At 54.8% G+C, this 24,907-nt stretch overlaps 2 protein-coding genes and 1 non-coding gene across 6 annotated transcripts in view; 1 reads left to right on the forward strand and 2 right to left on the reverse strand.

The window, feature by feature from the left end:
• Nucleotides 1-2,814, reverse strand: part of POLDIP3 (DNA polymerase delta interacting protein 3) — a 29,729-nt gene extending 26,915 nt beyond the window's left edge. The window contains exon 1 of one of the 2 annotated variants that reach the window (XM_012476962.2): nucleotides 2,677-2,814. In XM_012476962.2, the coding sequence (XP_012332385.1) occupies nucleotides 2,677-2,735 (59 nt within the window). In that variant the 5' untranslated portion in view covers nucleotides 2,736-2,814. The remainder of the gene's footprint in view (nucleotides 1-2,676) is intronic. The other variant, XM_012476961.3, reaches the window with a different exon arrangement.
• A 314-nt stretch (nucleotides 2,815-3,128) lies between these two features.
• On the forward strand, nucleotides 3,129-3,278 carry LOC135271339 (U12 minor spliceosomal RNA). The gene has a single exon (XR_010339444.1). It is a non-coding gene; the product is annotated as a U12 minor spliceosomal RNA (small nuclear RNA).
• Nucleotides 3,279-9,122: 5,844 nt separating this feature from the next.
• LOC105734198 (NADH-cytochrome b5 reductase 3) overlaps nucleotides 9,123-24,907 on the reverse strand; it is a 28,893-nt gene continuing 13,108 nt past the window's right edge. For all 3 annotated transcript variants that reach the window (XM_064368136.1, XM_012476959.2, XM_012476960.3), the window contains exons 3-9: nucleotides 21,658-21,730; nucleotides 21,161-21,267; nucleotides 18,500-18,629; nucleotides 17,969-18,052; nucleotides 17,728-17,813; nucleotides 14,240-14,339; nucleotides 9,123-10,244 (exon numbers count right to left, since the gene is read on the reverse strand). In XM_064368136.1, the coding sequence (XP_064224206.1) occupies nucleotides 10,072-10,244; nucleotides 14,240-14,339; nucleotides 17,728-17,813; nucleotides 17,969-18,052; nucleotides 18,500-18,629; nucleotides 21,161-21,267; nucleotides 21,658-21,730 (753 nt within the window). In that variant the 3' untranslated portion in view covers nucleotides 9,123-10,071. The remainder of the gene's footprint in view (nucleotides 10,245-14,239; nucleotides 14,340-17,727; nucleotides 17,814-17,968; nucleotides 18,053-18,499; nucleotides 18,630-21,160; nucleotides 21,268-21,657; nucleotides 21,731-24,907) is intronic.

A 24,907-nucleotide genomic window follows, 5' to 3' on the forward strand; every position in this document is an offset into this window, starting at 1 on the left:
CGATCCCCACGCAATGGCAAAGCAATACTCTCATGCTAAAACCTGGATCATGTTACTTACTCCTTGATTTTAAAAAGCCTTCAATAATGACAATAGCGAAAGCTAACATCTACTGAGCACTTAGTGCCCTTGTCAGGAATTTTTCCATGCACTTTAGGTATATGAATTCACTCAGTCCTGACAATAACCTAATAAAGCAAGTATGACCTATGTTTTATAGATAAGGAAAGAGGCAAGGAATGGTTAAGTAACTTGCAGAAGGTCACATGGAAAGTGGGAGAAGTAGGGATTGGGGCCTTGGCAGTCTGACTCTAAAGCCCCAGTGGTTTCCTGTTGTGCTCTAAGGGTATTTTGTGCTTCTATTCCTTTAAGGGAAAGTCCAAGATTATTACCAACCTTTGCTGAACACTTGCTACATAGCACAAACTTTTAAACATACCTTCTGGCCGGGCACGGTGGCTCCTGCCTGTAACCCCAGCACTTTGGGAGGCCGCGGCAAGCAGATCACTTGAGGTCAGGAGTTTGAGACCAGCCTGGCCAACATGGTGAAACCCCGTCTCTACTAAAAATACAAAAATTAGCTGGGCGTGGTGGCCAATGCCTGTGATTCCAGCTACTCGGAAGGCTGAGGCAAGAAAATCTCTTGAACCCGGGAGACGGAAGTTGCAGTGAGCCGAGATCACACCATTGCACTCCAGCCTGGGCAACACAGTGAGATTCCGTCTCAAAACAAAACAAAACAAAAAAAAGCTTCTCACATTTAATCCCCTCAACCAGGAACCACCATTACAAGTGAGGAAACTGCCTAAAGTCCTCTGACCAGGTAAACCCAACAGTGGCACGTGCCAGGTGGATCCCGCTGCAAGGCCCCTCTTCCTGTGGATCCACATATACCCCCACTCCACTCCTGCAGCCCTATCTACTGCCCAACACAAAACTCTGCACACATTAAAGCCAAAAACATACAGGTCAAACAGGCTACAGTACAGTCCGCCTGCAGTCAGAAACTGGGGGAGTGACCTGAGAGAGAGAAGAACCTGGTGTGGCTCATTCCATCGTTTCCAAAGGAACTTATCAAACCTGGACGAATTCAGAAGTGGCCAGAGGAAGCAGCGCCAATTTCACATCAGTCACTAGATGGAGAGCTGAGAGGCTCTCAGTCAGTAGTTGAGGAAACAAATACTAACGCGTGCCAATTATGAACCAGAAGCCAGGTAAGTGCTGGCTGCGAATTACGAGGTGGTGGCAGCAGTTGCAGTTGACAGGAGTGTCCAGGGTGGGGAAGGAAGTGAAGGATACATTTCAGATATCAAGAGAAAAATCTAGCCACAGGCATATGGGTGGTATTAAACATCTATTGGATGGCCAGGCGCAGTGGCTCACGCCTGTAATTCCAGCACTTTGAAAGGCCGTGGGTGGATCACCTGAGGTCAGGATTTTGAGACCAGCCTGACCATCATAGTGAAACCCCTGTCTCTACTAAAAATACAAAAATTAGCCTGTAGTTCCAGCTACTCGGGAGGCTGAGACAAGAGAATCGCTGGAACCTGGAAGGCAGAGGTTGCAGTGAGCCGAGATCACACCACTGCACTTCCACCCTGGGCGACAGAGCGAGACTCCGTCTCAAAAAACAAAATAAAATAAAAATAAACATCTGCTAAGAGAACGAATGTCTGAGAAAACAGTATCTAACATATTGACAGCCTGGCTGTTTACAAAGACATTTAAACTTATGTAATGCGTGCTGGCAAACTACTGGGCAAGTTCTCACTTCTTCAAACAGGTGAACTCAGCAAACAAAGGCAAGACTAGTAACATTTAAGGGTCTCGAGGAAGTTTGGGAGACGTGAACGCAAATCACCTACGTGGCTCCTCACGTAGCTCAAGCACTTTCTCCTCCCTAAGGAAATGGCCAATCTCCAGCCCAGCCCACCTGTTTTTCAAGCCTTTGAAAGAGACCAACTCAGCCAGCAATTAAAAAGCACTCAGCCCCGCCGCTCAGTTCTCCGTAGCTTCGGGCAAGCCGCGCTACCTCTCCCAGCCTCAAGTCTCCCATCAGTAAAGGTAACGTGAATAGCCAGCAGGCAACACGACAGTAAAAGATTAAATGATCCATCGTGTATATGAACGGGCTTAGAAAACTTAAAACGAGGCACAAAGGGAGGCGAGTGTTAACAGAGGCCGCGTGGAGTCAGGAAACGGGCGCAGGATTGGGGTTTGCGCCTCAGCAGCGGCCGTCGGAGCAAGTCACTTCCCTGCAGCTAAACTTCGGTTGTCTCAACTCTAAGATGGGTGGAGAGCAGGCAGCGCCGAGATCAGCAAGGGGAGACCAAATGCCAGTCCAGACAGACGAAGGGGCTGCGCCGCCGAGACCCCCGGTCCCCGAAACGGGAAAGCCCCAGGGGGCAGCCCCTCAGTCCCACGAGCCCAGCACACGACCGCGCCGCGGCCCCGTCGGCCTACCCAGCCCGCCGGAGGGACTGCGCCTCGGCCAGTGGGCGGGCGGTCGGTCGGGGCCGCGGTGGCGACGGCGGCGGCCCGGCCAATGAGGAGCGCGGCTGCGGTTGGGGGCGGGCGCACCCGGTCCTCCGCGTCGCGTCCGGGCCGCTCCCTCCCCCGCCTCGAGCTCCACTAGGTCGCGGACCCTAAACCCCGAAGGAAGAAAAGGCCTCTCACCGTCCTTTCGCCGCCGCCCCGCGCTTCCTGATGAGTTCGTCCAGGGAGATGTCCGCCATCTTGCGCCGCCGAGCAAGCCGAAAGCAGCTGAGACGCCCCCAACCCGCAAGCCCGCCCCTTCGGCCGCTACGGAGCGACAAACTACTTCCGGCGTCCGCTGACCAACTCTCGCGACAGCCAGCTCAAAGCAGGCAAGAACCGGAAGGGGCGGGGACGCCCCCCGTGAGCCTTCGCGGTGCTGGCTGCTTATCTGCATACGGAGAATCGGCAGGTTATGAATTACTTATTCTCCTCGCGAAATAATCAAGTGAAAAGCGACAAAATAAATTCGTAAACAAGTAAGATAAAGGTCAAAGGAACCGGATCATGCGCTCAACAGTCAACTATGATACTCATCGTAGGCCTAATGAGAATACGATTCATTACTTTGGAAATGAGCGCCACACCTCTTTATGCCTTAAACTTATGAGTAAGGAAAATAACGATTCGGGGTGACGCCCGAATCCTCACTGCTAATGTGAGACGAATTTTTGAGCGGGTAAAGGTCGCCCCTGAGGTGACCCGCCTACTTTGCGGGATGCCTGGGAGCTGCGATCTGCCCGACCCTATTACACGGGAAAAAGTAGACTGAGCGCGAAGTGGTGCTGTTTCTGTCTTTCTGGTAGGTAGGCGAGCGGAGTACCTTACTGTGGTTTTGTTTTTTCATCGTCGCGTGGCGTCAGTTTCTGGGCAGCCTTATCGCTGGCGGGGGACGCTCTGCGATGCTCCACCACTGTCCCCCAACTGCACGTGAGCCGGTCTAAAGTTACTCATGATATTGACGTTGTGACCCACGAAGTTGGCAATTTCCATATATGCAGCCTTACCCAGTTCTCTGAAACTTCCCCGCATAACCACTTCTCTGTGCTTGTTTCTTAGACAAGAAACATGTTTCTCCAGCCTCACACAGCAGCTCAGTTCGTGACCCAGCGTGTTTGTGATAACCTTTTTTGCCAGCTAAAACTGACTCTTTCTCAGACCGAGAGCTGTTCAGGCTTCACGTTGGCTTCTTAAGCCGGACAGACTCCATCTTGGCTTCTTCATTTTAGTTATTTTCCCACCATTAAGTATATAACTGTAGTATATAGCTGGGGCAGGCTGACACTGGGCACCTCCAGGAATGTATTTGCTGATAAGAGGCCGAGTTAAGTGGTACCAGCAGAGCCTGGGAATGCAGGTGCTGTTGAATGCCCAGAGCCCCCATCATCTATAAGTTGTATGTCTTTCATGACAGCTTTATCCCTTGCACCTGGCACTATTTTATTTCTCATGTACTAGTTTCTTTTCTTTTCTTTTTTTTTTTTAGTAGAGACAGGGTTTCACCATGTTGACCAAGATGGTCTCGATCTCTTGACCTCGTGATCCGCCCACCTTGGCCTCCCAAAGTGCTGGGATTACAGGCGTGAGCCACCGCGCCCCGCCTAGTTTATCTTTTAACTTTTGGCTTATTCTGCTTTTGTGAAAAATTTGCTTCAGCTAAGTTCCCCTTCCCTTTTAAAACTAGGGTATAAAATACCACCTTTTTCTTAGGGGCCGAGAGAATTTTGGGCCTTATCCACCTCTCGGTCACCGGCATAATAAAGGATTCATAATTCAATCTCACTGTGGCACATTCCTTGACTCACTTGGGTACAACATGTTCACTTTGGGACTTTATAATGCAGAGCTCTTGAGGGTGAGAGCTGGAAGACTGCCGGGCTCAAGTCCCAGTGGTGGCATGACTGTCATGAGCTAAGCGCTTCATCTCTCTGTGTCTCTGTCTTCCTAATCTGTAAAATGGAGCAAATAACATCTAGGGCATTGGGAGAGTTAAAGAGACTCTCCCAACTCTAAAAAGAGTTAAAGAGATTCATTTATGTGTTAAACACAGGGAATGGCTTTTACATTGATACAACCCCAGCCTCCAGCATGTGCCAGGCCTGAGGTAGGTGTTTGGCAGATATTAATATAATCACTAAAAATACACTCTGTGCCCTTAGAACAGGTTGGGGGTGGGGGAGAAAGAAGGAAGGGGGAGAGAGAGAGAGGAAGGAAGGGAGGAAAAAAGAAAAAGAGGGAGAAAGGAAGGAAGGAAACGGGAGAAAAGAAAGAAAAAGTAAGGAAAGAAACGGGAAGAAAGGAAAGGAAGGAAGGAAATGGGAAAAAAGAAAAGGAAGGAAACGGGGGAAGAAAGAAAGGAAAAGAAGGAAGGAAGGAAACTGGGGGAACGAAAGAGAAAGAAAAGAGAAAAAGAAACTGGGTAAGAGAGATCCTGAGATCCTCCTGCCTCAGTCTCTCGAGTAGCTGGGACTACAGGCCTGCACCACCACACTGGGCTCCTTCCCTGATCTCTTTTCCTCACCCATAAAACGGGACTATTAACCCTTTCCTCCCTTCTAGGGGTGCCAGGAGGAACGCGCCAGACAGAGGAGGAGGAGGGGCTGGCCAGTGGGATCAGCTGGGCACTGTAGGGCAGATGCGGAGGAAATTTTTTTTTTTTGAGACAGAGTCTTGCTCTGTCGCCCAAGCTGAAATGCAATGGTGTGATCTCAGCTCACTGCAACATCTGCCTCCCGGGTTCAAGCGAGTCTCCTGCCTCAGCCTCCCGAGTAGCTGGAATTACAGGTGTGTGCCACGACGCCCTGCTAATTTTTGTATTTTTAGTTAGACACGGCGTTTCTCCATGTTGGCCAGGATGGTCTCGAACTCCTGACTTACGACGATCTGCCCGCCAGGGCTCCCAAAGTGCTGGGATAACACGTGTGAGCCACTGCGCCCCGCGGACGACTTTTTTTTTTTTTTTTTTTTTTTTTTGAGACGGAGTTTCGCTCTTGTAACCCAGGCTGGAGTGCAATGGCGCGATCTCGGCTCACCACAACCTCCGCCTCCTGGGTTCAGGCAATTCTCCTGCCTCAGCCTCCTGAGTAGCTGGGATTACAGGCACGCGCCACCATGCCCAGCTAATTTTTTGTATTTTTAGTAGAAACGGGGTTTCACCGTGTTGACCAGGATGGTCTCGATCTCTTGACCTCGTGATCCACCCGCCTCGGCCTCCCAAAGTGCTGGGATTACAGGCGTGAGCCACCGCGCCCGGCCTCGGACGACTTTTTTAAAAAGCCAACACAAATGAGTCATAAACAAGTCATCTAAGTCTGAGATGGCCCTGCCCCCGGGGCATTTCGGAGCTTTGTTTGGACGTCTGGTCCCAAAGACAGGGATGGGGGGGCAAGTGGAGGGGTCGGCGGGTGGGGCCCTGGCCCTCCCAACGTCCCGGGGCATTCCCGGAGTGGAGAAGCCCCTTGCAGACCTCCGCTCTTCTACTGTAGACTCGCAGGCCGGGTGGGAACAAACGGAATTTCCACCAGTGCAGCGCGCCGCAGCGGAAGGAATTCGGGTCCCGCTCGCTGTGCTGTGCCCCAGTCGGCGGAGCCCGGCAGCGACCCAGGATCCCGCGCCCGCTCCACGTGTGTCCCGGGACCCGCTCAGCGTTTGCGTGTGGAAATAGGCATCTTTTCACTGGAGTCCTCCCTCCCCTTTTTTTTTTTTTTTTTCAGACAGAGTCTTACTCTTGTTACTCAGGCTGGAGTGTAAGTGGTGTGGTCTCGGCTCACTGCAATCGCCGTCTCTCAGGTTCAAGCGATTGTCCTGCCTCAGCCCCACTAGTAGCTGGGATTACAGGCACGGGCCACCATGCCCGGCTAATTTTTGTATTTTTGGTAGAGACGGGTTTCGCCATGTTGGCCAGTGTGGTCTCGAACTTATGACCTCAGATGATCCACCCACCTGCCTCGGAAAATTGCTGGGATTACAGGCGTGAGCCACCGCTGTGTTGGTGTTTTACATTCTTCCCATAGGTAGGTGACACTGCCTATGAATTCGGGAGTGTAAAGAACCTGTTACAACGGTTATTTTGAAGGTGTTGGCCACGCGCGGTGGCTAGGGCCTGTGATCTCAGCACTATGGGAGGCCGAGGCGGGTGGATTACCTGAGGTCAGGAGTTTGAGACCAGCCTGGCCAACACGGTGATACCCATCTCTATGAAAAATAAAAACAAACAAACAAAACAAAACTGGATGCCGTGGCGCCGGCTTGTAATCCCAGCTATACCGGAGACTGAGGCAAGAGAATTGCTTGAACCTGGGAGGTGGAGGTTGCAGTGAGTGGAGATTGCGTCACTGCACTCCAGCTTGGGAGACAGAGCAATACGCCATCTCATTAATAAATAAATAAATAGGCTGGGCGCAGTGGCTCACACCTGTAATCCCAGCACTTTGGGAGGCCGAGGCGGGTGGATCATGAGGTCAAGAGATCGTTAGCTGGGCGTGGTGGCGCATGCCTATAGTCCCAGCTACTCGGGAGGCTAAGGCAGGATTGCTTGAACCCAGGATGCGGAGGTTGCAGTGAGCTGAGGTCATGCCACTGCACTCCATCCTGGAGACAGGGCAAGACTGTCTCAAATAAATAAATAAATACACAAAGGTGTCGAGTCTGAGTGGAGAATGGCTGCCCTAGAGCCCTCTCCCATTTTCTGAATGGGGAACAGACCTGGAGAGGGTAGGCATCAGGTCCAGCTCATCCCTTTTCCCAGGTCCTGGAGGCAGCTCAGGTGAGGTCTTGTGGGCTCAGGCAGGTCTGTGTTCAAATCCTGAGACTTTCAGCCTCATACAAGGACAGAAATGAGGATGAGACCTAACACGTATCCACTGCTAGCAGAGTCCCCAGCCACAGTGTGGAGAAGGCCATTTTGGGTCTGAGATTCCTTTTACTGCCCCAGTACGGAGTGAGGGGGCCAGAGACAGAATGGAAAGTGAGAGGCAAGAGGAGACAGGGCTCTCTCTCGGGCCCTCCTTCCTGTGAACCTGCCCCTTTCCCTCTTCTTCCCCACTCCCCTCCAGCCACTCTGGCCTTGCTGTGCTCCTGGGGTCACACAGTAAGTCTCCGGAGCACCAGCCTAGCCCCGCCTCCCTCTCCAGCCTCATCTCCACTGCCCCCTCCAGCCACCGTCTTCTTTGATCTGTTTCTGAAAGTTTATTCCACAAGCTGGTTCCCACAGCAGGGCCTTCGCACCTGCCATTTCCACCAGTTGAACACCCACCCACTCTGGCAGGGCCAGCTCCCTCTCTTCTCGTCCCAGCACAAATCCAACTCTCTGGGGCTTTCCTCCCTCCCCCGCACACTGTTTTTGAGACGGAGTTTCGAGTTTCGCTTTTGTTGCCCAGGCTGGAGTGCATTGGCCCTATCTCGGCTCACCACAACCTCCATCTCTTGGGTTCAAGCAATTCTCCTGCCTCCTGCATAACTGGGATTACAGGCATGTGCTACCATGCCTGTCTAATTTTGTATTTTCAGTAGAGATAGGATTTCTCCATGTTGGTCAGGGTGGTCTCAAACTCCGGACCTCAGGTGATCCACCCACTTCAGCTTCCCAAAGTGCTGGGATTACAGGCATGAGCCACTGCGCCCGGCCCTGCTGATAGCCCCATGCCAGCGTGCCTCATCACCTCTGTAATATACCACATGCAGATGGCATCCTGACTTCCCTTAGCCTCAAAGCTCATCTGACGCTGATGGCAGGCAGCAGCCTTGCGGTGGATTGGGGTTGCCTGGTTTCAGCTCGTTTGCCTCTGGGTGTTGGGAATTTTTTTTTCCTGTGCATACTTCTCTGTATACTTCTCTGTACTTTCCAAATTTTCTACCACAGATATACATCAAAAATAAATGCCAAGCTGGGCCCAGTGGCTCACACTTGTAATCCCAGCACTTTGGGAGACCAAGGTAGGTGGATCACTTGAGGTCAGAAGTTCAAGACCAGCTTGGCTAACATTGCAAAACCCTGTCTCTACTAAAAATACAAAAAAGTTGGCCAGGCATGGTGGCTCACGCCTGTAATCCCAGCACTTTGGGAGGCCAAGGCGGGCAAATCACAAGGTCAGAAGTTTGAGACCAGCCTGACCAACATGGTGAAATCCCGTCTCTACTAAAAAAAAAAAAAAAAAAAAAAAATTAGCTGGGTGTGGTGGCATGCACCTGTAATCCCAGCTGCTCGGGAGGCCGAGGCAGGAGAATCGCTTGAACCTAGGAGGTGGAGGCTGCAGTGAGCTGAGATCACGCCACTACACTCCAGCCTGGACGACAGAGCAAGACTCTGTCTCTTAAAAAACAAAGATTTAGCTGGCTGTGGTGGTGTGTGCCTATAATCCCAGCTACTCAGAAGGCTGAGGCGGGAGAATCGCTTGAACCTGGGAGGCAGAGGTTGCAGTGAGCTGAGATCACACCACTGCACTCCAGCCTGGGTGACAGAGGGAGACTCTGTCTCAAAAAGAAAAACAAAAGAAAAAGAAAAAAGAAATGCTGGGTCTTCCCAGCCCTTTCCTGTCCCCCCATCCCTTGTGATGCAGGTCACAGACCCTTGAGGAGCTACAGAAGGGTTAATATTAGCAAAGTTTTACTTCATTTTTTTTCCTGCTCATAAATGACTCTGGAAAAGCCGATACACAAGAGGCTAACACAACTGTAGTCTAAAGGCAATGTCGAGGTCACCAATATGTCCCTCAGACGAGAGGCACTGCTCAGAATCCCCCTGTGCTGGGGGTGAGGGCAGGAGGGGATGGTGTAGGACACAGGAATAAATACATGTGGTTATGGGAGTCCTGCCACTGGGGATGGTGGCCCCAGCCCAGGACCCCAAAACAACCAGGTGGTGCAGTGGGCTGCCCAGCCCACAGCTCGGGGCTCCCAAGGCTGCCTCCGTGTTTGGATGGGTTGGAAGGAAATGCCGAGGTTCTGTGGCCAGCCCCCTCTTCCCACTCTAGCCAGAGGAGAGCCAAGCTCCCGGCTGGCCAGAGCCCGGAGTGGGGAGCAGTGCCCCCAAGAGGGCTTTCTGGTGTCGCTGTCTCACGCAGTGTCAGGTGCTGAGGCCTGGGCCCGGCCCTGAGGCGGGAGTGGTGGCGGCAGGTGAGGCTAGGGTGGGCCCTGGCACCTGCAGCTGTGGACTGCCCATCCGCATCTGCTGACATCCTGACTGTGGACCAAGGCCGGGAAGGGTGGGCCAAGGGGGCTGCTGGCAGCCCTCGGCCTTGTAGTGTGTGTGTGGGGTGGACGAGGGGTCATGAGGACAGGGATGGGGCGGGGTGTCTCTGGTAAGAACCAGTAAGTGCCGGGCAGGACCCATCCTGAAGGCTCAGCCGTGGCCCACCTGGGACAGAGCCCTGCTCCCAAAGGGGCCCCAGGAGGCCCGCTGAGCCAGGTGATGCACCAGGGCACGGGCAGGCCAGGCTGAACCCGGAGCCCCAGTGTGCGATGTGGGGAGGTGACAGGGTGAGTGTGGACGGGGCGTGGGGTGCGCGGGGCAGGTGGCCGTGTGACTGTGCCTGGCCCTCAGAAGGCGAAGCAGCGCTCCTTGGGGTGGCCCACACGGTCCAGGTTGGGCAGGCAGGCGTACTGGATCATGGGTGGGGGGCCACACATCAGCACCAGCGGCTCCTCCTCCGGGGGCGGAAGGTGGTCCCGGATCATCTCCTCGTTCACGAAGCCCTGGCTGTAGTCCCAGGCTGTGGGGTGAGAGACCGCGTGAGCTGACGTGTGGCTGTGTCGCCACCAACCTGCTGACCGAGCAGCCCTAGGGTGTGAATTCCCCAGACGTTGAAAAAAGGAGAGGCTGATCCTAGCAAACCCTCACCAGGACCCCCTGCCCCCAACCCTGACTCAAGCCTGTGGCCTCGGGCCCTGCAGCCTGAAATCAGGATGCCAGCCCATCACAGTTCCCCTCACTGGACTTTATAAAGCCTTTTGCATCCATTTGGCCTCCCATGTGGCCCTTGGAACAACCAAGTGGGTGGACAGGGCGGGGGTTATGAATCCCATTTTATGGATAGGACAGGGCGGGGGTTATGAATCCCATTTTATGGATATGGTAACTGAGGCCCAGAAGACCGAGAGTTGAGTTGCTCAAGGTCACGAACAAGGCAGGGACATGACCAAGATGTATATTCCAGGATCCAGAGGTCCCCAGGCTGGTGCTCTGCCCCAGGCTGGTCGGGGTGACACTTTCTAACCGCCCCCACCTCCATGAGCCCACTGTGACTCCCCCACAAGGACGTCGGCCCATGAGGAGCTGAGTCTCATCCACAGCTGTGTGTCCTGTCCCCTCTAGCCCCGAGCACCCATGACAATATGGCTGGTCTCTTATCTTTAGCAACCAGAAACAGCCACCCCACAGCCCTCAACACCAACAGAAAAGCTGCTGAAGCCCCATGCCAGGAAGGCTGGCATCGGCTGACACAGACACCTTGCCTAGACCGCCAAAGTTTACAGCATCACAGTCCATGCTATGGAGGTCCTGAGGGGGAGAGGCCAAAGCAATCCCAGCTTGCCCTGGAACCAGGAAGAGTCTACCATGCTGAGCAATGGGGTCCTCTTTATCTCATGGACACCAGAGCTAAGTAACTGACTACATTTCCTTTTTCACCTTGGCTGCTGGGAAGCTTGGAGTGATATGCGTGGCCCATTCACAGCAAGCGCGCATGACAGTCCATGTTTCTGTACAAACCCCATTCCTGATTCCTTCATTTTATGGCCCTGCCCTTGTTTTTCTTTCACTCCCACTTTCCGTTTGTGCCACTCTGACTCACCAGACGAGTCTTTGTAAGCCTCCTAAAATCCCTCTGGAACAAGGCGAAGCATAGAAAGTATTTTTATAGCTGGGCAATGGATCTGAAGTGGATATTAAAGTACTTTGTAAAAACAGAATGGGAATAAACTGAATTTGCTAGTGTACAAAATGTGCAGGTATATGACATCTTTCAGTTTCACAAGGATTTCTTTTCAGTTTTTTTTTTTTTTTTTTTTTTAAGAGATGGGAATTGGCTGCGTTGCCCCGGCTGGCATGTAGTGGCTATTCACAGGTGCGATCACAATGCACTCCAGCCTGGAGCTCCTGGGCGCACGCGATCCTCCTGCCTCAGCTTTGAGTAGCTGGGACTACAGGTGCATGCCACTGTGCCTGGCTCAGTGTGTTTTTCCTTTCTTTTCTTTTTTTCTTTTTTTTTTTAAACAGAGTCTCACTCTTGTTGCCCAGGCTGGAGTATAATGACACATTCTTGGGTCACCGCAACCTCCGCCTCCCGGGTTCAAGTGATTCTCCTGCCTCAGCCTCCCAAGTAGCTGGGATTACAGGCATGCACTACCATGTCTGGCTAATTTTGTATTTTTTTTAATTTAATTTTATTTTAAGCCATGGAAAATTAAATTAATTAATTAAATAATTTTGTATTTTTAATAGAGATCCCGACCTCAGGTGATCTGCCCACCTCAGCCTCCCAAAGTGCTGGGATTACAGGCATGAGCCACAGTGTCCAACCTCTTAGCGCATTTTTTTTCTGTACCTGTCCTGAAAGCGGCTCTGTGGGGAAAACAGTCACTGAACCCGCCTGGAGTCCTCGCTGCTCTCCTCATCCTCCACTTAGCTATGGTACAGCCAGACTGGCCTATCACCACTTTCTCAACCTCTGGAATTTCAGCGTGCATCTGATGCTACAGCAGTACCTCAACTAGCCTTGAATTGTGGGTCATGGTGGCAATAAATAAATGCTAGGAGACCACCCAACTATTCCACTCATTGGCAGGTAGCTGTCCCTAGGCGGTGGTGCAGGTGCTGCCACGTGTTGCCACCAGGGGTCAGCATCGGCCCCTCCCTGCAGGACCAGGCCTTGCTCTGACCACAGGGCAGGGGCTCCTGCAGGCACCCGGGATTGGGATCACGCTCATCCTGGATAGGGATCAGGCTAAACCCTGCCTTGCAGGAGCTGGCCCCGCCCACGATGTTAGAAACTGCAGTCAGAAGGGAGCAAAGCCGCCTGTCATTTCCTCCCTTTAGATGGACACATGGGTACAGGATAAATGCTCCTTTCCTTACTAGAAGAGAAATGGCAGCTGGACTCCCAGAACCAGTGCCCTGGCTTACCTCCGCTCCACCTGCTGCCTGGCTTTGCTCAGCCTCCTGCATCACACACACCCCAGCACTATACCCACGTGGTCATTTACTAAGAAATCTGCTTCCCATTAGTCCTCAGCCTCCCCCGCTGGAATGTCAGCTGTGCGGCCAGGTTGGCTTCGTGAGCATGCCGCCGGGTGGAGGGGCTGCCCTGCAGGGGTGGGCTAACCCAGGACTACGGGTCCTGCTGGAGGCCAGACATGGTGACAACCCACGCATCCACCCCCCTCCCCAGGCCTGGCTCTCAGCCTGAGGGCCTAGGATCCAAGCTGGTCATTTGAGGAGGGCGGCTCCTCCTTCAGGGATGGACCCAGGTGACCCAGCCAACGAGCCCATGTGCTCCTTTTTGGGAAGAGCGGAGGGTGGTGTGGGAAGAGCGGAGGGTGGTGTGGGCAGAGCTCCCTCATCAGCAGAGGGTGTGTGCCCCCTGCCATGGATGAGTCCTGGGGGAACAATTGGGCTGCAGGAGGTGCCGGAGGCAAAGCAGGGGCCGATGGTGGGACATGAGGCCCCAAGCTGGCACTCAAGCGGGTGTTCAAAAACGGTGCTTCTAACACTTAGAAATTTCCGAGAAAATGCAGGTGCAGGTCCCCAGCTTCTCTTGAAAAGCAGAAGCCCTGGCCACACAGGGCTGTGCACCTCCACAGCGGGACTGCCCACAGCGGGACTGCCCACAGCGGACAGGGCTGCGTCCTCTGGACCTGGCAGAAGCACTTCAATTTACCGCAGTCCCCGCTTCTCCCTACAGGCTCTCAGCCCTGAAGCCAACCATCACCAGAATGATCCCTTAGAATCCTGAGCTTTGCTTTTCTTAGAGCAAAGAAGAAGTTGTGATATTCCTTATACCTACATCTTTATCTGAAGCCAAAAAGGGAAGGGCACTTTAACTCCCAGAGGGCTACGTCACCACAAGTGGTGGCCCTCACTCACTGCCTCCTGCACAGTCTTGGCTCCCCCACAACTCCCTTGGCAAGCAGCTCAGCCACTGGCCAGGTGGAACAAGGGTGACCCCAACATTGGCCCAGCCCACTCCCCAGGACTGACGATGGGAGAGAAGATGGCCTCGGTGCACCCCGCAGTGCTGGAGAGAGTGCAGGCTGGGAAGTGGAAGCAGCAGCCGCCACCGCTGCCCCAAGACTTGCCACAAAGTGAGCCCAGCCCAGGGAGAGGACCCCGGCCTTCTCCGCCCAGCCCAGGGAGAGGACCCCGGCCTTCTCCACCCAGCCCAGGGAGAGGACGCCGGCCTTCTCCGCCCAGCCCAGGGAGAGGACCGCGGCCTTCTCTGCCTAGTCGGGCAGCGCAACGCGCCCAGGAAAGGACTCCGCCTCTGGAGGCAAGGACCTGGGTTCCTAGCCGGGCTGTGGTGGTTTTGGCTGTGTGGCATCAGTGAACCCTTGTTCCTCATCTGTGAGACAGGGCCACACCACCTCCCTCCCACAGGGCCACAGTGAGTGCCACAGATCGTGCAAAGCCTCAAGGCCGCAAAGGGCTGGGCACAGATGAGCTGCAGGCTGGCACCTCACACCCACCCAGCGCGGGGCCTCCCTCGCTCACCTTCAGGGGCTCTGTCCAGCGTGTACCAGAGCTTGAAGCGCGCAGAGTGTTCGTTCCTGAGTTCCTCCAGCTCAGGCCGCAGCAGGATGTCCTTCTCAGTCTACAGGGGACAGGGACAGGCGGTCAGGAGGGACAGGTGGCAGAGACCGCCCCGGAGACACTCCAGAGATGCGCCTGGTCATCGCGCCCAGGAGGGGACTCAGCCAGAGCTCATCTGCCACCCCTCTCTCCTGGTCTAGCCTACGGAGCCCCTCACAGCTGCTGACGAAAGGACGAAGGCATTTGCTACAAACTCAGTGTGTGGACTGCTTCTGATGTGGGGAAAGGTGCATGTCCTGAGAGCGGGAAAAATGGGAAACTTAAAGGCGGCAGAGCCGTGCACCAGCAAACGGAAGACACGGGAAGAGCGCCGGGAACTCCAGGCAGTCAGCAGGGGCTTTAACAGACAATAAGCAAAGGCCTGTGAAAAGCTCTGGGTGTGCCACCCTCCGCCCTCCAGCAGGTCTTTTTGCCTTCTGGGAGCTCACTCAGCTTGTACCTCCAGAAACCAGGAAGTACAGAAACCACTCCCCACCCCACCAGGCCCTCCCGGGCCTTGCCCACACCCATCCCCCTCCGCACCCTCACCCAGCTGTCACAGAGCCCTACAGAACTCAGTCCAACGTCATCCTGGACCCCCGCAAGGGCTCTCAGGGATCTCCTCCTGAATCCCCCACCTGACTCAGCGCCCCCCACCTGTTCCCCTTCTGATCACAGGCTGTTGCCAGGTGTTTGCAAGTCACACAGGGACAGACGGGGCTCCTCAGGTCAGTGTGCAGCGTCACTGACCTCATGAGACTCACAGAAACTGGGGGCCAAAGAGCACTGCCACCCAGGAAGGGCTGCCCACTAACAAATTGCTACTGAGCTCCCAGGCGGGACGAGGGCAGGGTGGACGCTCCCCAGGAGGCAGCCCCAGGAGGTGTGACTTCTCTGTTCCCAGGACTGGGGAACAGCACCCACCCTCTCTGTAGCCTGAGACACCTGAATATGGGAATCGCAAGGGTGGGGAAATGCAAGCAGCTCCGAAGGCGGGGTGTTGAACCGTTTTTCTAGTTTCTGAGGATAGGAGGCTGAGGGCCCTTCCTGCTCTAATGGGGTGAGGACAGGGACAGGGACAGGCTTTGGGCTAGACAAGCTCAAGGACAAAAAAAATGCAGAAAGTATGGAAGAAAAAATACCTGAAACTCTTCAGAAAGAATAAGTGTCAGGATTTTTGTGTCCATCTTTTGACTTTTTTCTGTTAACTATGTGTAATTTTCTTTTTAGGCAGGGCGTGGTGGCTCATGCCTGTAATCCCAGCACTTTGGGAGGCTGAGGCAGGCGGATCACTGGAGGTCAGGAGTTTGAGACCAGCCTGGCCAACATTATGAAACCCCATCTGCACTAAACATATAAAAAATTAGCTGGGCAAGGCCAGGCGTGGTGGCGCACGTCTGTACTCCCAGCTACTGGAGAAGCTGAGGCAGAAGAATCGCTTGAACCTGGGAGGTGGAGGCTGTAGTGAGCAGAAATCACGCCATTACACTCCAGCCTGGGCAACAAGAGTGAAACTCAGTCTCAATTAAAAAAAAAAGTTGGCTGGGTGTAGTGGCCCACGCCTGTAATCCAAGCACTTTGGAGGCCAAGGCGGGTGGATCACCTGAGGTTGGGAGTTCAAGACCAGCCTGACCAACATGTGAAACCCCGTCTTAAAAAATAAATAAATAGGGGCCAGGCGCGGTGGCTCACGCCTGTAATCCCAGCACTTTGGGAGGCCGAGGCGGGTGGATCACGAGGTCAAGAGATCGAGACCATCCTGGTCAACATGGTGAAAAAAATTAGCTGGGCATGGTGGCACGTGCCTGTAATCCCAGCTACTCAGGAGGCTGAGGCAGGAGAATTGCCTGAACCCAGGAGGCGGAGGTTGCAGTGAGCCGAGATCGCGCCATTGCACTCCAGCCTGAGTAACAAGAGCGAAACTCCGTCTCAAAAAAAAAAATAAAAAATAAATAAATAAATAAATAAAAATTAAAAAAAAAAAAGTTAAGTCTTCCTATCTGAGCCAAAGTGTGTCTCATGCTTTAATCCTCACCACCATCCTGTGAGGTGGCTACTGCAGAGACGCACATGACAGATGAACAGAGGGATGGGATTTCCGGGGTTCCCAGCTCAACATAAAGTACTGAGGTCATGGAGGAAGAAAGGAGAGGAAAGGAGGGGCAAGGACCCTACTGGCCCAGTTCTCAGAGTGTCACGTAGGGACCCCTGGGGCTGGGACCCTTCAGAGAATCCCTGGGGCCAAACGGTTTTCATATAATAAATACTGAGACACTGTTGGTATTTTTCACTCCTGCTCTCAGGAGAAGCTGTGTGACTCGCAACCTTACACAGATCGGGTGCACAAGCAGACACAGGAACCCGGCTGTCCTGTGAAGCCAGACATCTAAGGCTGGCAAAAATGTAAAACAAAACGTTTTCTAAAATACAGTTTTTAAAAAATAAAAATATGCCCTGGTTTCAGCACTTCCTATGAGACACGTGCAGTCAAGCCCCTCTCAGAGGCTGTGTGCCGCGGTACAAAATGAGGCGACCACACTGCCCTCGCTACCAGGTGCAAAGATGGCCGGTACAGGTGACGGATGGTCTGACGGCCTCCACAGACTCTGACCCAGCACCACCAAGCCTCTGCTGCCCTCCATCCCTCCACACCAGCCAGCTTGCACTTTCTGGCTCTTTCTCCCCTGGGCCTAGCAAGGCCATCTCGGTTTGCCTTGGGGCTGTTTTCTGCAGCTGCAGGGCAGGGTGGGCCAAGGGCTGCACATCCAAGGCCCTCAGGCAAGTATCTTCTTCTCCAAATCCATGTCATCAGTCTCAAAACACTGACCCTGGAAAGACCTTGCAACAACCCTGCTTCATCAGCTCATTCCACAGATGAGGGCGTGAAGCCCAGAGAGGGAAAGCAGCTGGTCCAAGGCCACACAGCAGGCCAGGGCAGGCAGGCAGTGGGCTTGAGGACAAGGATATGAATCAGGAGCCAGAGAGACCAACATTCAAATCCTGCCCTGACACTCTGTAGCTCAGGGACTTCGTGCAAAGGTCTGGTCATTTGTAAGATGGGCTCCTCCATCTCCAGGCCCACACTGGCCCAAGCCCAGGCCAGCGTTCTTCCCACTCCACTGGTGAGTTCCAAACTGTGTTCACGGTGAAGGCAGTTCTGAGTTTGAGAGGAAGCCACCAGGGGAGGGGGTGTTCAGGCAGCTCCCCGCAAGGCAGCCCCCTCAGCCAGACATAGGCTCTGCACTACAAAACCCGCCCCCCATGTGCTGAAAAGAACGTTCAGAGCCCCCTCTGACTCCGGTAATCCCCAGAATCTCAGCAGAGCCATGCAGACCCCTCAACAGCACCTGACGGGCCCAAAGTCCCCTCAGGGAAAGCTGAGTTTGCGTATCATGGGGAGGCCCACTGACCTGGTTGGCAAAGAGCAGGTGGCATACAGTATGGTCGTCAGGGTCCTTCATGATGGCCCGGATCACCTGCAGCATCGGGGTGATGCCTGCAAGACAGCCGGCCGGGCCCCCCACGTGCTGAGCGAGGCCTGCTCACAGGCACCGCCCCACTCAGGTGTACAAGAGGGAAAGGGGCCAGGACCACTCCCGACCCCACCCATAACATCTGCCACCGGGCGCCTCAGTGGGGGGTTCCACGCACCTGTCCCTCCTGCGATCATGCCCACAGACTTCACTATCTTGATGACGGGGTTGGATTTTTTGTCAGGTCGGATGGCGAACTTCCCTGGGGAGAAAGAACGGGTGAGGCCGACTGTCAAGCGTGCCATGCATGGCGGGTGGAGAGGCTACAGAACCTGCCCCCACACTTTGAGGACCGAGGTGGATGGAGGTGGCTGCCATTGTACTCTAGCCGTGAGGACGGTGCAGGAGTAGCGGAGAGGCTGGGGACCCGGAGGCCAGCTCCACCCACTTGCTTGCTTGTTTCAGATGCTGAGAAAACCAAACAAAGCCTGGCAGCCAGTGAGCTGTGGCCCCCAGGAGCCGCCCATCCACAACCCCTGTGCCAACAACTTATCCCCTCTACAGCCAGGGAGACTCAGGTCCCAGAGACGGACAGTTGGCCCAATGAGAGTCACCCATCCACACAGAGCCAGGGGCCTGCACCCAGCACCCCCAAGCTCTCCAGTTCTCGGAGCCTGCTCTGTAATCAGGGGATTCCGACCCGAATCACCTTTGCCCTGGTAGACCAGCAGCCCGCTGGGGCCCCGGAACTCAATGGTGTCTCCAATCTGCATGCTCTCCAGGTACTGAGACATCTTCCCTCCGGCGGGAAACTTGGGATGAGTGTCCTTGAAGTAAACCTGCAAGACACCCCCACCACCCTCAGTCCCGGCTCCTGGGCTTGCCCACGGCGGAAGTGCCTCTTCGGCTCTTCTCAGGCTCACGCGGGGCCTTCTCCTGAGTGGCCCCATCCACCCAGCTGCCGAATCATACCTGTCCTGCACCCATCCTTCACCCGTCCTTCCAGGAGGCAGCCTCCACCAGACATCCCCGGGGAAAACAAGGCGCCAACCTGGTGTACAAGGCCAACCAACTGCTGGATGCGCTCACATTTCACCAGCTGTCTCTGGGGCCCCTCCGAATGGGAGACAATGACATGTGCCAGCAAAGTCAAGGCTCTGGGAGGCCCACTCAGTCACACTCCACCTGGGGGCCATTCAGTCCCTTCCGTTTTGTGCTGCCGTAAAAACCTTGTTCACTTTGGAACTGCCTCCTGCCCTGCACTCTCTGGGATTACTGTCTTGGAAAAGAGAAATGCCTCGATCCGACCCACGCGCAAAGAGATGGGGAGACAGAGGAGGAGTGGCGCACCCTGGCCAGGGAGTCTGATGGGTGCAGAAGGGAAAGGCGGCTGGGGGAGGGACAGTGTGTGTACAGGGCCTCGGAGAGGCGAGCCTGTTGTAGCCTCCGCACAAAGGGTGGCTACGGGGCTTGGAGGCAGAGGGGAGAGGAGGGCCAGGGAGAGGAAGGCAGAGCCCACTGTCCTGGGCCCAGGGTGCCAGGCCAGGACTCTGATCTTTACCAAGGACCAAGGGAGCCAGCAAGGTCTCCAAGCTAGCAGGGGCCTGGTCACCTGTGAGTTTTTCATCCCCAACTTGAATCCTCCCAATAGCTTCTCCACATCTGGCCCGAGAGACTTCAACGTGAACAGATGTGTGAGCCCTCATTACCACCTCTGTGCTTCTAGACAAAGCTCCAAACCTTACTGGGGCCTCCAAGGCCCTGTGTGGCCCCACTGAGCTCTCCCACCCCTTGCCCCCACCCTCCAGCCACGTCAATCCTCGAGCCTGCTGCTGACCTCAGGGCCTTTGCACCTGAAGCTCCTTTTCTTCCTTCGTCACCTGCTCAGCGCCTGCTCAGCCCCAGATCTCACCGTCACTGTCGCCTGCTAGGGAGCTGCTCTCACCAGCCAACCCACCCATCTCCCTGGTGGCCCTGGAAGCTCAGTCACAGCTACCTGTCCCCTGCAGGGAGCACCGGCTTCCCCATGACCATGTGCTCAGTGTCCTCTAGTTAGACAGGTTCCTGAGGCCAGGCCTGGACGCCCCAGCAAGGAAGGAGTCCAGGCCAGGCAGACCCAGTGCCCCTCCCCTCCTTGAGATCCAGTGCCTGCCCCCAGACCTGGCAAGACTCATGGCCTCAGCTGCGGCCCAGCAAGGGGGCTCTAGGGGTACCTGAGGGTGCTGGGCTAGGGAGGCTGTGGGGCCCCACAGCCACTGGTCTAGGCTGCTTCTCACCTGCTGTTCTGCAGGAAAGCTTGTGCACTTTTTTTTCTTTTTTTCACTGAGTCCCGTTCTATTGCCCAGGCTGGAGTGCAGTGGTGTAATCTTGGCTCACTGCAACCTCTGCCTCCCAGGTTCAAGCAATTCTCCTGCCTCAGCCTCCCAAGTAGCTGGGATTATAGCTGTGTGACACCATGGCCAGCTAATTTTTTAATATTTTTAGTAGAGATGGGATTTCACCACTTTGGCCAGGCTGGTCTTGAACTCCTGACCTCAGGTGATCTGCCTGCCTCAGCCTCCCAAATTTCTGGAATTACAGGTGTAAGCCACTGAGCCTGGCTGAAATCTTGTATTTCTAATTTGCATAAAAAATGTCCCTGCTGGGGTTGCCGTGCTACCTCTGACTTTCACTCGGCTTGTGTTTTAGGCTCTGGGCTGCGGCCCCTAATGGCTACATCTTCTCCTGTGAACCCCCACCTCCAACCCCGTGATGGACCCCAGCAAGCCCAGCACCCCAGCTCCAAGACAACATCCCATGAGCCTGTCACATGCTGCCCTAGCAGGCCTGGGGAACATTTCTCAAGGAAACAAGTAAGAACGGGGCCTGAGTGTCATGGAGCCCAGCCGCTGACCACGGTGGAGTGGCTGCCTTACCTCGCGCTCGGGACCCAGCTCCCAGCGTGAGTGCAGGGGTGGGGCTGTGCCATCACACCTCGCAGCAGGAGCGTCTGCACCACCAGCCGGCCTTCCTTCCTGGCACCTCTGCTGCAGGCACCTGCCCTAGTCTAAAGGCACTTGGCCTGAACCCTGGCCCTGATCTCTGCCAAGGCCATGACTTTTGTTGGTAAACCATGACTTGTTATTTACTTAGAAACCAGCACAGGGAGCACTGGGCCTTTAGAAACCAGGCTGTGGGGGGACGGGGGCCCGAGAGGGCTCTAGAAGCCACCACACCTGCAAGCCCCTGGGGAAGTGGGGTGGCCATGACCTAGGCTGGGCTGCACAGGGCAGGAGTGGGGGCCTTCCCTGTCCAGAGGGTCCACGTGGGATGTGGGCTGTTGCCATGGCCACCCACCCACCCCTCCACAGTCATGACCCAGAGACTTCACCTTGATGACCAGGTCCACGAAGCCCTTGTCATCATCGCTGGAGACGGGTGTGTAGGGCCGGATGACCAGGTTTCCGTCAATTCGAGCCGAGAGGTAGATGTGCTGGCCTGCAGGACAGGACGGAGTCACTCCAGGTCAGAGATCATCCCTGCGGGTGACCCCTGGGTCTTGTCAACCCACTCCCCTGCACCCCGCCCGGCATTCAAAGCCTGGCAGGGCCTCAGTTCCCACGGTCCCTCCCACCACCCCTCCTAGGGACTCCCCTCACATCCCAGCTTCTGGCCTCCACGCCTTCACTCTTGCTGTGCTGCTGCCAGGGACCCTGGGCCTTCCTATTCTCATTTGATAGACTCGTCCTCAAAGGCCCAGGGCAGCTGTCACCTCCTCCCGAAGCCTTCCCTGCTCTCCCTGGTGGAAATGTAAAGCTTCCCTCTCTCTGATCTAGTGCCCCAGCTGCCTGCCAGGCTCTGCGTGGGCCCGGCAGGGGCAGAACTCACCGACAGGGAGGCCCAGGATGTGCTGCGGCGACGGCAGGGCGAAGCGGAAGCGCCGGGTGTCATGGCTGATGATCTGTAGGGAGGCCTGAAGCTGCTGGACGGCCCCCAGGGCAGAGGGGCTCCCAGGCCTCAGAGCCCCCATCCCACTCCTCCTCAGGGTCCCCACCCTTTCCCAGTGCCCCTGAGTGTTCTTGTAAGAAGTGACACTGATGCCACGTGCCATGCACACACCCGCACATTGCATGTGAGGTGCTGAGGTCAGGTGCATGCTGGGTATGTCTGTCCTGCTGGCCCAGAGGGGCCACATGTAAGGTGGCCAGAGTAGGGAATGAACCCAGGCTCCCCAAGGGAGGACGCCAGACAGCCCAAAAAACTTCCAGGACAGGGAGAGAGGAATCTACCTCTGCCATCAGCTCAAGCAGTGGCCTGGAATAGCAGGAAACACTCGGTGGCTGGAGGTGCAAACTGGAGCAGAGCTAGACAAGGCTGCACATGCCCAGGCCTGCACCCCAAGAGAGGGGCTGCAGAGGCCACTGCAACTGAGAGCCCCTTGGGAAATGGGGCAGCCAGGACTGAAGTGGCTTCACAGGGCAGGAAGTTCGAGCCTTCCCTGCCCAGGAGCTCCAAGAGCCCAAAGCCAGGCTTCCACTCTGCACAGGGTGAGCATCCAGAGCACGGTCAGTGGCTGGGACAGTGGCAGAGGAGATGGAGGTGGCTAGACTAAAGCCCGTGAGGTCTTATTAAGTGGGTCTTACACTGAGGCCAGGGACAATCACGTAACAAGTTCCAGTGAGAGCTGGAACCAATCCCAGTGCCCTAAGGGTGCACTCCCTGTGGGGTCTCCGGTACCGCACGGCCAGGAGAGGGACAGTGGAGGAGCCACGCAGAAGTTGGGTGCTACTGAGCGTGTCTTACATCCAAACATGGCAAGTCCACACACAGACGGTGTCAACACTTAGAGGGGGACAACAGACCTCTCCAATGGGGCAGAACATCACAGATGCCCATCTCAGCTCAGTATGAGAACAAACTCCCTGACCTCAGCAGTGTTCCAGCACAGGGCCGCCACCTCAAGGAGAGACCTGTCCTTGCGCGTGCGAGCAGAGGCAAATCACAGGAAAGACGGTGCAGACGCCACTCAGGATCAGGCATGCAGGAGGCCCACCAACCTCTGCCCAGCAGCCCAGGCCTCAAAGCTGACTCCACCGGAAGCCTCTGCACTAGGGGCAAACGGAGCCCCAAGGACTCCTGGAAGCGGATTCCAGGACTAGCAATTGGTCCTAACGGTCAAGGTCAGACACCCACATGCCAGAAAATATTTGGAGGAAGAACAGAAGTGAGGACAAGAGATGGAAATAATGGTGCTGGCCAGCCTCCAGCAGGGCAGCTGGGGGGCACAGCACAGGGCACCCAGAGCAGCCCACCGCAGGCCCCGCAAAGCCACCACGGGCACAACATGGGACAAAGCTGCAATCCTAGGACATCTGCCACACACTCCATCAAAGGGGCCTGGAGGGTCCCTTGTATAATATCCCCAGGATGAAATACTAAAAGGATGCCCGTTGTCTGGCTGGCTAAAAATCAGGTTATTGGCTGGGTGTCGTGGCTCACGCCTGTAATCCCAGCACTTTAGGAGGCCAAAGCGGGTGGATCACGAGGTCAGGAGTTCGAGATCAGCCTGGCCAAGATGGTGAAATCTCATCTCTACTAAAATACCAAAAGTAGCCAGAGTTCAAGTGATTCTCCTGCCTCAGCCTCCCAAGTAGCTGGGATTACAGGCATGCACTACCACAACCAGCTAATTTTGTATTTTCAGTAGAGATGGGGTTTCTCCATGTTGGTCAGGCTGGTTTCGAACTCCTGACCTCAAGTGAGGTCACCCGCCTCGGCCTCCCAAAGTGCTGGGATTACAGGTGTGAGCCTCTACGCCCGGCCCTACTGTTGTTTCTTAATTCCAGAAATAATGTGTGATTTATATGTGCTCACAACAAAAACTCTGCAAAGTATGACCTCCACCCCCGCCCCACTGCCGCATCCCAGGGCCCCATACAAATGGCCCAGGTCACAGCTCAGCCTGAGCCTGCCAGACACCGTCTAGGTATCATGTTCATACACAGTGATGTGTGGAGGGGTGGGTGTGCGCACACTCAGTTTCTTTTTTTGATAACCTGATTTTTTTTTTTTTTTTGAGACTGAGTCTTGCTCTGTCTCCCAGGCTGGAGTGCAATGGCGAGATCTTGGCTCACTGCAACCTCTGCCTGCCACGTTCAAGCAATTCTTCTGCCTCAGCCTCCCAAGTAGCTGGGATTATAGGCACCTGCCACCATGCCTGGCTAATTTTCATATTTTTAGTAGAGACGGGGTTTCACCATCTTGGCCAGGCTGGTCTCAAACTCTTGACCTCAGGTGATCTACCCGCTTTGGCCACCCAAAGTGCTGGGATTACAGGCGTGAGCCACCGTGCCTGGCCAGTAATTTACTTTTCATTTTGTATTTTTTTGCTTCTCTCTGCTTGTCAACTTCTCTATGAACTGCTGGGACAATTACAGAAACTTGCCCCAACAGTTACAGGAAGTGGCAAGCTCCGTGCCATGGAGGCCTGAGATTCCTGTGAAGCCTGAGGCTGTGGCAGATGACTTTCTCTGCTGTGATTCAGTTTTCCCTGCCACACCCCTCCTTTGCCTGCTAAGGGTGGCCAGAATTAGAGCAAAGGAGGGGCTCTGAAGAGGGCAAGTGACGGGGGAAGCAGTCTTTACTGAGCAGCAAGGCAAAGGAGGGAGAGAATGGTTTTAAATCATAATGAGAGATTTGAAAAAAAGGAGTCATGCCGAGCACCATGGCTCACACCTGTAATCCCAACACTTTGGGAAGTGGAGGTGCAGGGATCACTAGAGCCCAGGAGTTCGAGACCAGCCTGGGCAACAGGATGAAACCCCACCTCCACAAAAAATACAAAAATTAGCTGTGCATGCCGGCACACGCCTGTAATCCCAGCTACTCAGGAGGCTGAGGTAGGAGAATCGCTTGAGCCTGGAAGGCAGAGGGTGCAGTGAGCAGAGATCACACCACTGCACTCCAGCCTGGAGGACAGAGCAAGACGATGTCTCAAAAAAATAAATAAATAAAAGAATGAATGAAAGAAGGAAAGAGAGAAGGAAAGAAAAGAAAGAAAGGAAAGGAAAAATGGAAAAGCAAAGGAAAGGAAAAAGGAGAGGGGAGGGAAGAGAAGGGGAAGGGAGGGGGAAGGGAG

This window comes from Aotus nancymaae, unplaced genomic scaffold (assembly GCF_030222135.1).
Source record: "Aotus nancymaae isolate 86718 unplaced genomic scaffold, 86718_ANA_hifiasm-v0.15.2.pri h1tg000076l, whole genome shotgun sequence".
NCBI classification, from domain to species: Eukaryota; Metazoa; Chordata; class Mammalia; order Primates; family Aotidae; genus Aotus; species Aotus nancymaae.